General features: G+C 37.9%; 1 protein-coding gene across 1 annotated transcript in view; it reads right to left on the reverse strand.

Annotated features, from left to right (window-relative positions):
* The window catches only part of LOC131251461 (NAD(P)H-quinone oxidoreductase subunit L, chloroplastic), a 37,993-nt gene extending 25,640 nt beyond the window's left edge, over nucleotides 1-12,353 (reverse strand). The window contains exons 1-4 of the mRNA XM_058252170.1: nucleotides 12,192-12,353; nucleotides 12,003-12,098; nucleotides 11,165-11,272; nucleotides 10,976-11,070 (exon numbers count right to left, since the gene is read on the reverse strand). Of these exons, the coding sequence (XP_058108153.1) occupies nucleotides 10,976-11,070; nucleotides 11,165-11,272; nucleotides 12,003-12,098; nucleotides 12,192-12,317 (425 nt within the window). The 5' untranslated portion in view covers nucleotides 12,318-12,353. The remainder of the gene's footprint in view (nucleotides 1-10,975; nucleotides 11,071-11,164; nucleotides 11,273-12,002; nucleotides 12,099-12,191) is intronic.
* Between the last annotated feature and the right edge of the window lie 925 nt (nucleotides 12,354-13,278).

The raw sequence follows: 13,278 nt of genomic DNA on the forward strand, positions 1-13,278 counted from the left end.
AATTGACACTTTGTCAAAAAAGGTTATATATATGTGATGGTTTGTTCAAACTTAGTGTTATGAATAATAATGGTACTAGCTCTTCTGCTTACTTAATCAAGTCTTTTGATATGTGGCATGTTAGACTAGATCATGTGAATTATCATTCTATTAAAAGCATGATTAATATAGGGCTTATTTATATAATAAAAAGGAAAAACTATATATATATATATATATATATATATATATATATTGTGTAGAATCCAAGCATTACAAAAAACTATTCAAGCGAGTTGAAAGAAATAACTAAGTCCTGAACTTGGTTCACAACGACATATGCAATTTGAACAATATTATAACTCATGGAGGAAAGAAATATTTTATAACCTTCATAGATGATTACTCTAAATATGAAAATGTATATCTAATTAAGAGTAAAGATGAAGTAAATGATAGATTCATAGCTTACATAAATGAGGTAGAGAATTAATTAAAAAGAAAGGTGAAGATTCTCAAATCTGATAGAGGTGGAAATACATTTCTCATGACTTTGCATTTTACTGTGAATAAAAATGAATTATACATGTGGTAGTTGCGCTATATTCACCTCAGTAAAATGGAATCACTGAAAGGAAAAAAAGAACTCTGATAAACATGATGAATGCTATGTTGTCTAGTGTTGGTCTACCCTTTAATTTATGGGAAGAAGTCACCCTTACTATATGTCATATTCTAAATCGTATACCTTATAAGCATTCTAATAAAATTCCTCATGAATTATGAAAGAATAAGGCTCCAAATTTAGATTATCTTAAAGCGTGGGAGTGCTTGGCTAAGGTGGGGCTACATTTGCTAAAAAAAATTAAAAAAAAAAAAAGGAGATAAGACCTTTGATTGTGCATTTATAGGCTATTCGTAAAATAGTAACGCTTATACATTCTCGATAGTAAGGTCCCGTAATCATGTTGATGCCAATTCTATCATAAAATTCTTATATGCCAATTTGTTTGAAAATGTATTTTCAGCTAAATTTAATTCTACTTTTCCATGAAAGTAGTAGATTTGTCTGTAAGGATTGATGTATAGAATGACAAAATAGAATAACTTTTAAAACCTAGAAAAAGTAAAAGGGGCCAAATTGAAATTGATTTTAGACTTGATTTTACACTTTCCTTGCAGAGGATGACCCATCTTTATATGCCTAAGTTATGAGCTCTGCAAATACAACCTTTTGGAATGAATCTATTAATAGTGAAATTGACTCTATATTGCACAATAATACTTTGATATTGGTAGACCTACCTATAAGTAGGAAACTCATAAGTTGCAATTAGGTTTTTAAGATAAAGTTTAGACCGGATGAGAATCTTTAGAATTTCAAGACTAAGCTTGTTATTGAGGGGTACAAATAAAAGGAATGTATTGATTTTTTTAATATATATTTACTAGTTAAAAAAATCAAAATCATACGAGTATTAGTAGCTACTGCTTCCATCCACAATCCAGTGATTTACCAAATAGATGTAAAAGCCGTTTTCCTGAATGGAGAATTAGAGAAATCAATTTATATGGACAAACTTGAGAGATTCGTGATAAAAGGTCATAAAAATAAGGTATATAAATTAATTAAATTTATTTATGGGCTTAAGAAAGCTCTAAAGAAATATCATGAGAAGTTTGACAAAGTATTATATCAAATGATTTTCAAATTAGTGAATCTGATAAATGTATACAATATGTTATTTGAAAATGCAAGCTTTATCATATGTTTGTATGTGAATGGCATGTTAATCTTTGATACTAATGCTGATATGATGAATGAAGTTAAGTCCTTATTGAGTTCACAATTTGACATGAAGAATTTGAAACAGGCTGATGTGATTCTTGGAATCAAAATTGAGAAAAATACTAATGAAATTACTTTATTTCAATTGTATTATGTTGAAAAAATCTTTCAAAAAGATAATATTTTAGATTATACACCTGCAAACATTCCCTTTAATCCTCTTGTGAGATTATATAAAAATGAAGGTAATAATGTATCATAACTTGAGTATTATAATGTTTTTGGTCATTTAATATATCTAATGAATTGTACTAGACCTCATATTACTTATGCAATTGGTAAGTGGAGTAGATACACCACTAATCCTATAGAAGATCACTGGAATGTCATAAATAGATTACTAAGACACTTAAAAAAGACTTATAGTAAGGGTCTTAAGTATACTAGATATCTAGCGGTACTATAGAGGTACCGTGATGCAAATTGACTATCAGATTCAATAGAATCAAGTCCAAAAATGAATGTGTTTACTCTTGAAAGAGCCGCAATTCTTTGAAAGTTTAAGAAACAGACTTGTATCTTTTGGTCCACGATGGAGTCTGAGTTCATAACTTTTGCAACTGCAAGTGGGGAGGCAAAATGATTGAAAATCTGCTTTCAGTTATACCTATGTGGGGTAAACTAGTGGTAGCTATTATGCTATATTCTGATAGCCAAGTTACTATAGCTAAGACGAACAATAGGACCTATAATAGGAAGTTCAAACATCTACATCTGAAACATAACCTAGTCAAGCAATTAAATCGAGATGGGATAATTGCAATTGATTTTATGAGATCCAAAGAGAATCTAGCTGATCCATTAACTAAGCATTGACCAGAGAGTTAGCGATGAGTATATCAAGGAGAATGTGGTTGAGTTCCACTCATATAAATCACCGGTAATGGAAACCCAACATATATGACCAAAGATCCTAAGAACTAGGTTTAATGGGTAACAATAAGTTACATTGAGTGATTTGATATAAGCATTGTAAATGAAAATTAAGAGACTCATTCCTATATTATAGCAGCACAATGATCTATAATGAGAAATGTCAGATTATTTCGCAAATGAGTTTTATAACTATGATATAGTAGAATATCTAGCTAGAGGTGTACCCCTGATGAACTCACGTATATGAGTATGTAAGTGGGGTTGCTTCCTATGAGAATTGGGACATTCTTTAGAGCACCCATGAAACTGGGATAAAACACATGGTTGTAAAATGTTGACTCAAGAAATTCAAGTTGCTTTGAAATATTATGCATGTGATATGTTTGGATTGTTATTGTGGGGAGTTAGCTTAAAACTTTGTGTTACTACCTCCTAACAAACCATACATATTTATGTTATGAAAGCTTCGAATTATTAAGATATTTTTTCTTATGTGCTTTGTTTCACTAAATTACCCAATTGATTTTTTTCTTCATTTATTTTCATCATTTTCCTAATTTTTAAAATTTTTAGGGATTGTTAAAAAAAATATAGATAAAAAAAAATGAAAAATAATTTTCCTTGGTTTGAATTTTTTAGCTTTTGCCTTGTTGGGTTTAGTATCACATTGAATAGAAGTTTAAAAAATTAAGTATTCATATTAGAACCCTTAACGAATTCTTTGTATTGGAAAACAAGGGTATACCTTGGTCACAACCTCGCACACGTAGGCATGCGAGGGCGGCGGTTATGATTGTGGTAAGGGATTCTATGGTGCGGTATAGTATGATATGTTTTTTATTAGACATTTTTTTTTCTCGACATGGATGATGTCTTGGTCATACACATGTGTGATGGGAAATTTATCCCCAGGCTCGACCAGTCGAGTTCCTCGCTCGACCGGTCGAGGGTGGTGCTCGACCAGCCGAGTGGCGCTCGATTCAAAGTCTAGCGAGCAATTAGTTTGAAAATTTCGAGGTGCTCGACCAGTCGAGAGAGGTGCTTGACTGGTCGAGTGGGCCACTCGACCAGTCGAGGACCCTGCTAGACCAGTCGAGGTTACGTAGATTCATGTCCGGATTTTGTATGGACTGCGTAAATTTGAGGTAGTTTCATAAGAGGTGTGAAAGGGACTGGCCTAAACTATAAATAGGGGTTCCTGGGGCTATTCTAGGCAATGCAAGAGAGTTTCCTAAAGCTTTGCAAGGGTCTAGTAAAGGGTTTAGGGCTATCAAAAGTGAGAGAGAGAGAGAGGAAGCTTGTGGAAGGGAGTTTCTGCTCGTAGAGGTGATCTACTCTGCACTCGATATCTCAGCGCTTCTATGTCCTCGTGATCAGTGATATCTCTCCATTTTTCTTTTATTCTCTTATTGTTCATCCGCTTCTGCGTGAGTGAAGAAGGTTTGATCCAAGTAGTGTGTGCTTGTGATCGGTTGTAACGTTCTACTTCATAATGGATTGTTGCTCTAGACTAGGTCCCGTGGTTTTTACCTCTTTGAGGATTTTCCACGTAAAATCTCTTGTATTGCATGGTTTGTGCCTTGATTTATTTCATTGTTTTATTATCCCATAATTTTGGTGTATTTGGGAGGATAGATCTTAAGGTTTTATGCAACGACTCCCTACAAAGTGGTATCAGAGTCAAGTTTTATTGAACGGAGTAGGATCGGTTTTGAATTATGAAAGGTGGCTCATCAAGGATGATCAGTGTCAATGGTTCTAACTGGACCATATGGAAGGCTAAGATGGAAGACTTGCTTTATTGCAAGGACTTGTATGCTCCAATCCTTTGCATATCAGTAAAGACAAAGGATATAATAGATGATTATTGGAAGAAATTGAACCAGAAGGCGGTAGGGTTTATTAGACAATGGTTGGACAATTCCGTATTCCACCATGTGTCTATGAAGACCTCAGTCGCTAGCCTATGGCTGAAACTGCAAGGGCTGTATGAGAGGAAGACAGCTGACAATAAAAATTTTCTGGTAAGACGACTTGTGAATCTCAAGCTCAAAGATGATGGTTCTATGGCTGAGCACATGAATGAAATCTGCAATATATTGAACCAGCTCTCCGCCATGAAGATGGTCTTGGACGATGAATTACAGGATTTACCATTGCTTAGTTCATTACCTGATAGTTGTAAGACATTGGTGGTGTCTTTAAGTAACTTCGCGCCAGACGGAAAGATGTCTATGGAACAGGTAACTAGTTGTCTCTTCAATAAGGAAACAAGGAGGAAGTCTCAGGGGTCTACTCAACAAGAGGCCTTGTGATACAAGATCGGGGGAGAGGAAAGAATAGAAAGGGCAGGAAGGCTCGAGATAAATCAAGAGGCAAGTCGAGTACCAGGAAGGATGTTGAATGCTGAAATTGTGGCAAGAAGGGCTACTACTAGCATGAATGTCGTAAGAAGAATGACAAGAAAGGAAAAGGAAATGAGAAGGAAGATGAATCAAATTCCACTGCGGTCACTTCAAATGGAGACGTTGTAGTTATTCTTTCAGCAGATCACGATGTTTGTCTCACGGCTACGAGTTAGGACACCGATTGGGTGATAGACTCGGGATCTTCGTTTCATGCGACTCCACGCAGGGACTTCTTCAGAAGCTACATGTCAGGTGACTTTGGGACCGTGAAGATGGAAAATTCTGACATATCGAAGATTGTAGGAGTTTGTGATATTTGTGTGAAGACTAATGTGGGATGCACATTAGTTCTCGGGGATGTGAGGCATATCCCAGACCTTTGCCTCGACTTGATGTTGAAGCGAAGGTTGGATGATGATGGCTATGAAAGCCGGTTTGTTGGTGGGCGATGGAAGCTCATCAAGGGTTCGTTGATCGCAGCCAGAAGAAAGAAGTGTTGCACCCTTTACAAGTCAAGTGTCAGTGTACGCAAGTGTAGGTTGAACGCAGCGAAAGATTCAATTATTGATATGTGACACAGGTGTCTAGGCCACATGAGTCAAAAAGAGCTTCAACTACTAGCAAGGAAGCGACTCCTTCCAAACGTGACAGGTATACCTCTCAAAGCCTGTACTGATTATTTTTCAGGGAAACAATATAGAGTTTTATTTGTTAAAACTGCTTCTCATGTTAATAAAGTGCATGCATTATATTTGATTTATTCTGATATTTGTGGTCTTATGAGTACAAAAACCTTGAGTGGGGCATTGTATTTTGTCACTTTTATACATAATGCATCTAGGAGGGTTTGAGTTTGTGCTTTGAAATCCAAGGACGAGGTCTTTGATGTGTTTAAATTGTTTCATATTATAGTCAAGAGAGACAGATAGATCATTGAGCTGCATCCGCACTGACAATGGTGGTGAATACATCCGTGACTTTCATGAGTATTGTAAGTCCCTGAGTATATAGCATGAATAGACGATTCCCAAGACCCCTCAACATAATGGTGTGGCTGTGCGAATGAATCGTACCATTGTAAAGAGAATTAGATACATGTTATCCCATGCAAAGTTGCCCAAGATGTTCTGGGGAGAAGCAATGCACACGGCAGTGTATTTGATAAACAAGTCTTCATCAGCCCTGTTGAATGGAGAAGTACTCGAGAAGGTGTGGACTGGATAAGATCCATCATATAGTCATCTCAGGGTGTTGGATGCAGGGCATCCGTTCACGTACCAAAGGACGAGAAGTCCAAGCTCGATATAAAGATTAGGTAGTATGTTCTTGGGGTACGGTGATGAAAAGTTCAGTTACAGATTGTGGGATCCGACCGAGAAGAAGTTTGTCAGGAGCAGAGATGTAATATTCTTTAAAGATCAATGTATAGAAGACATTTGTAAGCTAAAGAAAAACGGGCCTAATTCAAGAGAGCTAAAGGACGTGGATTTAGTTATTCCTCCCGTGGTGCCTGATGATGGTGGAGTATAGCAAAGTGCAGAGAACGAGGGAGTTCCTATCGAAGATGGACCAGGGGAGCAGCCCCACTTGATCCACCTGTTGAGCCACATGTGAGGATGTCATCTAGAGACAGACATCCATCGAAGAGGTACTCGCTGTATGAGTACATTATGCTCACTGATGGGGGAGAGCCAGAAGATTATTTTGAGGCCCTAGTCGACAAGCATAAGGGAGAGTAATTAAAAGCTATGCAAGAGGAGATGTAATTCTCGCATAAGAACCACACCTATGATATGGTGAAATTGCTTAAGGGCAAGAAAGCTCTGAGCAACAAGTGAGTGTTTAGAAAGAAGATTGAGCAAAAGAATTCACAGACGAGGTTTAAGGCCAGACTTGTGGTGAAAGGGTTTAGTCAGAGGAAAGGTATAGACTTCGAGAAAATATTCTCACCAGTGGTGAAGATGACATTCATACAGGTGTTGCTTGGGTTGGCGACCAGCATGGATCTGGAAATAGTAGTTAGATATTAAAACTGCCTTTCTCCATGGTGACCTGGAAGAAGAGATCTACATACACCAACCAGAGGGGTTCGAAGTCAAGGGTAAAGAGCATATGGTGTGTAAGCTAAGGAAAAGCTTGTATGGGCTGAAACAAGCTTCAAGGCAATGTTACAAGAAGTTCGACTTGTTCATATTAAAGTATGGGTATGACAGAACGGAATCGAACCACTGTGTATTCACGCGCAAGTTCTCAGATGGTGATTTCTTAGTTCTGTTATTATACGTTGATGACATGCTCATCATGGGAAAAGACATCAAGAAGATTGACAGGCTGAAACAGGAGTTGGGCAAGTCGTTCACGATGAAAGACTTGGGCCCAGCTAAGTAGATCCTAGGAATGGAGATAACCCATGACAGAAGCTGTAGGAAGCTTCGGCTGTCACAAGAGTGGTATATTGAGAAAGTCCTAGAGCGGTTCAATATGAATGCAGCAAAGCCGGTCAATACTCCACTGGATGGTCACTTCAGATTGAGCGATAGGCAGTGTCCCAAGATGAAGACAGAGGTGGATGAGATGTAGAAGATACCCTAGGCATCAGCAGTAGGAAGTTTGAAGTATGCTATGGTGTGTACGTGCCCAGACATAGCATATGCGGTTGGTGTTGTAAGCCGGTATCTTGCCGATCCCGGCAAAGAACATTGAACAGCGGTGAAATGGATACTGCGGTATCTAAGAGGCTCATCTAAGTTGAGCCTATGCTATGGTAACGGAAAACCTATGTTAGATGGCTACACAGATGCAGATATGCAGTGACATAGACTCAAAGAAGTTTATATCGGGGTTCATGTTCACTTTTGCAAGGGGAGCGGTCTTTTGGCAGAGCAAGCTACAGAAGGTCGTAGCATTATCGACGACAGAGTCCGAGTACATTACAGTCATAGAGGCATGTAAATAGATGCTTTTGATGAAGAGGTTCCTATAGGAACTTAGCCTGAAGCAGGAATAGCATGTGGTCTATTGCGATAGTCAAAGTGTTATACACTTGAGTAAGAATCCAAGTCAGCACTTCAAATCGAAGCACATAGAGATTCGGTATCACTGGATCAAGGATACTTTGGAACAGAAGGTGTTGTAACTTGAGAAGGTACACACGGTCGATAATGGGTTAGACATGATGACTAAGGCTTTACTTAAGGACAAGTTTGAGGTTTGTAGAAATCGGCTTAACTTGAAGAAGGTGAATTCCTCCTTAGTCGAAAAGGGGTAAATTTGATGAGGATTTTCTCCCCAGGCTCGACCAGTCAAGTGCCTCTCTCAACTGGTCGAGGGTGGTGCTCGACCAACTGAGTGGCGCTCGACTCAAAGTCCAGCGAGCAATGGGTTTGGAAATTCCAAGGTGCTCGACCAGTCGAGAGAGGTACTCGACCGGTCGAGTGGGCTGCTCGACCGGTTGAGGTCCCCGCTTGACCAGTTGAGGTTACGCAGATTCATGTCCAGATTTTGTATGGACTGCGTAAATTTGAGGCAGTTTCACAAGAGGTGCGAAAGAGAATTGCCTAAACTATAAATAGGGGTTCCTAGGGTTGTTCTAGGTAATGCAAGAGAGTTTCCTAAAGCTTTGCAAGGGTTTGGTAAAGGGTTTAGGGCTATCAAAGGTGTGAGAGAGAGAGAGAGAGAGAGAAAGAGAGAGAGGAAGCTTGTGGAAGAGAGGTTCTGCTCGTAGAAGTGATCTATTGTGCACTCGATATCTCAGCGCTTCTGCGTCCTCATGATCGATGAGATCTCTCCATTTTTCTTTTATTCTCTTATTATTCATTCGCTCCTGCGTAAGTGAAGAAGGTTTGATCCAAGCGGTATGTGCTCGTGATCGGTTGTAACATTCTACTTCATAGTGGATTGTTGTTCTGGATTAGGTCCTGTGGTTTTTGCTTCTTTGAGGGTTTTCCACATAAAATCTCTTGTGTTGCGTGGTTTGTGCCTTGATTTATTTCATTGCTTTATTATCCCATAATTCTGGTATATTTGGGAGGCTAGATCCTAAGGTTTTGTGCAATGACTCCCTATAATGTGGACACATGGTCATCATGGAGTGACCCATAATTAATGAGCAGGCATGTGTTGACATATATTTAATACGTTGTTCGCATGCACCTCGAGCCACAACGGCTACCTACCCTTTTCTTTATAACAATTTTTTTCGTCTGTTGTTTTTTCATCCGAAAAATTATTTATTCTCTCTCTAATTTTTCCTTTGATTTTTTATTTTTATTTTTATTTTTTATATGCAACTTCTCTTTTGGCAAATTTATATGGGCAACTTGGGTTCGTTTAGTGGATATTACATGTTCACCTAATCAAATATGTTGATCTTGAAAGAGAGTTGTTATATCCCAAAGATAGACTTTTTTTGGGACCTAGTGCATTTGGAATTTTCCATTTGGAAGCAAAACTATATTTAAGACAGCAATTGTAATATGTTTCAGCTCTCTAAAACATTCTTTTTATTTATTTGTTTGTCTTCTTTTTCTGTTGTATTTCTGTATTTTAGAATCAATAATCACATCCTGTCAAGCATTCCCATTTAACTTATTTTAGTGATATCTTCTCTTGCATTAGTCTTTTGTGCGGAGGTGTATTATGGTCCTAATCATTAGTGTAGTTTGGAAGACTAAATACAACTTCTAAAGGTGGGTTGGGCGTTAAAAGAATTAAAAATATTAATAAAGAATTCTGGCTCAAAATGCTCAGGAGATTTCTTACAGTGGATAGCTTATGATCCTTTGCATTTTAAAGAGATGTTTGGGGTTCCAATGGCAATTCCTTGTCAGCATTTTCTTCATCTTATGGTACATGTACAAACTTTGTCATTGAAATTATCTCTTTTTTTTTAGAAGGTCTCCACATTCATGAAGTGAATAGCTTTAGTAGTATAAACTTGTAATACGATCCGATGTTGTTTGTTTATATATGGGTGAATGAATCCTTAATTCCAAGGAGTTTATGATACTGGTCGGTTTAAATTGTGAATTAATTTTTTCTTATATGATATCATATTATAGAGAGAGAACAACTAAGGGGTTGACTCTTTCACTTGTGTGGCTTTTCATTCATTTGGGAGTTAAGTGGTAAATGATTTACCGGTGTAAATTATTTATAACCTGTCTTGTTTGGTTTTAAGCTATAAATGATTGCCAGTAAATGAAAAGCCAATCTTTCCATTTAAAGCCGTTAGGCTATAAATGGAGAGCCGGTAAATGAAATCCCACCTTTTTGCTTGTAAATCATATGGGACTAGAAAGCTATAAATAATTTATAGCATGTAAATTATTTACAACTATCTTTCAGGATCCAAACACAAATTGTAAACCATTTATCCGTAAGTCATTTACAAGCATCCAAAACTCTAGTGGGCCATAGAAAAGAGATGTAAATCATGGGAGAAAATTATTTTCTTTTACAATGGCCCACCAGAGTTTTGGATTAGGTTAAAAGTTTGGCCCTAAGAGTTTCGTGGGTCCTGTATCATGTGGACTCTTCAGATTTTGGGCTTACTTGTGATGAGTTTTCAAAAAGTTCTCACGAGAACTCATCAGAACCAGTGCACAGCTAAGCTATATATATGAAACCCATTTTACCTTTGAAAATATATCACATTTCCGGGGGAAGATTGAATTCGAAAGGGAAAAGCCAATGGATTGTAGCATATAACTATTGTAGACGATCGTTCCTCTTCCACATTTATCCATTTTCAGAGATTAGATATTTTTGTGGGATGTTATGCTTACTATTTTAAGTATGTCCAAAAACAAACCACATAAGAAAAAGAAAACATGATATTATATGAAGACACAGAGAAACTCACCCAGGGAAGAACATGAACACACACATGAACTGCAGATACATCTCCAACAGCTTCCTTTTGTACCATCTCAATCTAAGCCAGTTCATGATCACCGGCTGCAATTTTTTGAAAAAAAGATAGAACTAAAAATGTTATATACCATAAATGGAAAAAGTGGGCCACACATGCATCAAATGTACTTATACTCACCGGCATGATAAGGAAATACCAAAATGCAACAATTCCAAGTTGTATCAATGTTGATATCAAATCTTCTTCGTCGTTGACGCCGGTCACCGCAAATGCCGGTAGCTCCACCTATGCCCAGAAAATTGTTCATTGTACACATTGTAAAGGGTGCGTTTGGATGCACTATCGGATTGGATTGAAATTGTAAGTCCTATAGAGTGGAAGTAATTGTAATTTCCTTGATTTCCTTAGAAGTGACAATGGGTCAGGCCAAACTTTCAATGAAGCTAAAATTTAGGCCCAGGCCCAGGCTATTAGTAAATGGGGCTTTATTTTCCGCCCCAAGCCCACACTATAACGTCACAGAAGGCCATTTCCTAGTAGTTGAATTTGCAAAACCTTAGATTGGATCCAATCCATTAATAAATCATCTCAAAATCACAGTTGGGCCCGATCATTGGGCTTGTAAATATATTGTCGGCTCCAAATTGCAACTATGTTAGTAATGACATTTTGATGGTTGCATGGAAGTGCAAGTCGATTTGGAAGAAAGAGGGATTGAAGAAGCCATATCCACACCTCTCATCTGGTGGGTCCCATCATGAGAATATACTGGCTCAAAATTCAGATTGGCCCGCTTATCAGTTTGGGCACAACGGTTTCGGAAAAAAAAAAGGACCCACAATGTATATTCAACCTACAAATGGCCCCCACCTGATGAGTGGCCTGGATTCACCTTTTGGGTCCAGGGAATGATCGAGGTGGGACCCAACGGATCTAGTGGCTTTGACCACAGCTCGATCAAACCATCAATACAGACCAAAATCGAATTTAAACATGAAGAGAAAATGGGGCTTACTGAAGCTAAGAGTAATCCAAGTTGAAGTACTAAACTGGGCTTTTCTAGCGGTATATAGTTGTTAAAGGGCCTTTTGATCATGGCTTTGATGGACGCCTGTGATTGACAATTCCAAAGTAGATTGAGAATCTCAACGGTTAGAAAGTTAGTTAGTAGTATAGAGAATGAAATGAAGAGTGTTATTTGAACCTTGGACGTTTTGTAGCATTTGGATGATTGGATCCATTTGGAATCAACGGTGCGAGATGAAGCACGTCTGTGTGGGGAAGAGAAGAAGGGAGGAGGCAAAGATAGGATGCTCCATGAGCAACTCATTTTTGGAGCTGTACGTTCCTTATCTGTTTGGCTGAAGTTATATTCTGGAGAAAATGATCCAGTTCTGTGGGAGCACTAAAAGTTATAGTGGTTACAGTTTCTTCAGGACGTATGGACACTCCTATCGAGTGATCCGGGCCGTTGATGGATCCAACACACATGTTGTTGGCTGCCATGTAAAAATTATGCTGATCTGACGGTTTCAACTACCTTATTAACAGCCTATAAAATGGACGGTGAAGATCATTTATGGAAATATAAGGCCTAATCGACCATTTGAGCTATTTATTTGTTTGGAAGCATCATGGATTCCTTACGATAAAGGAATCACTTTGATCAGAGAATCCTAACCATTCCAGCCATGTCTTGGAAAACCGTTGGATATAGAAAAATGGCTAAGTTATGGGCAAATCAGATCATCCATCAGTGTTATTTCACATTGTCGGCCATGACATGAAAAGTACGTTGAACCCAATAGACGGTTTGGATCAATCGATTACAACTAGAGACACTATAACTTACAGTGCTGGATCATCTCTCTGAAGAGGGTGTGTGGAGGACGGTATAAGTCCATGAATTGTAGTATAGTCACTATATATGGATAATTCATTTTCCCTTACTTTTGATTAGAATGCTCAGGATCACTTACTCAAAGTGATTTTTTTAAAAGGAATATGCAATCAAAGATGGGACCCACATGCATGATGGATGGTCTAAATCAATAATACGACCATACATGGAATGATTTATATGAACCATTCGTTTTCTTAAACATTTGATTGAAGGTCATGATCATCCAACCGAAGTAATTTTCCGACAGGCATGGGTAATAATGGTGACCCACATGATGGATGTGATAAGCCAGTAACCGAAATATTATAGCATAATCAATGTGGATTCTCAACTTCTATGGGCATTAATTGGAAAAATAGTGTGGACACCTCACCTGTCCATAAGCAGA

The sequence above is a fragment of the Magnolia sinica genome, chromosome 7 (genome assembly GCF_029962835.1).
Source record: "Magnolia sinica isolate HGM2019 chromosome 7, MsV1, whole genome shotgun sequence".
Taxonomy (NCBI): domain Eukaryota; kingdom Viridiplantae; phylum Streptophyta; class Magnoliopsida; order Magnoliales; family Magnoliaceae; genus Magnolia; species Magnolia sinica.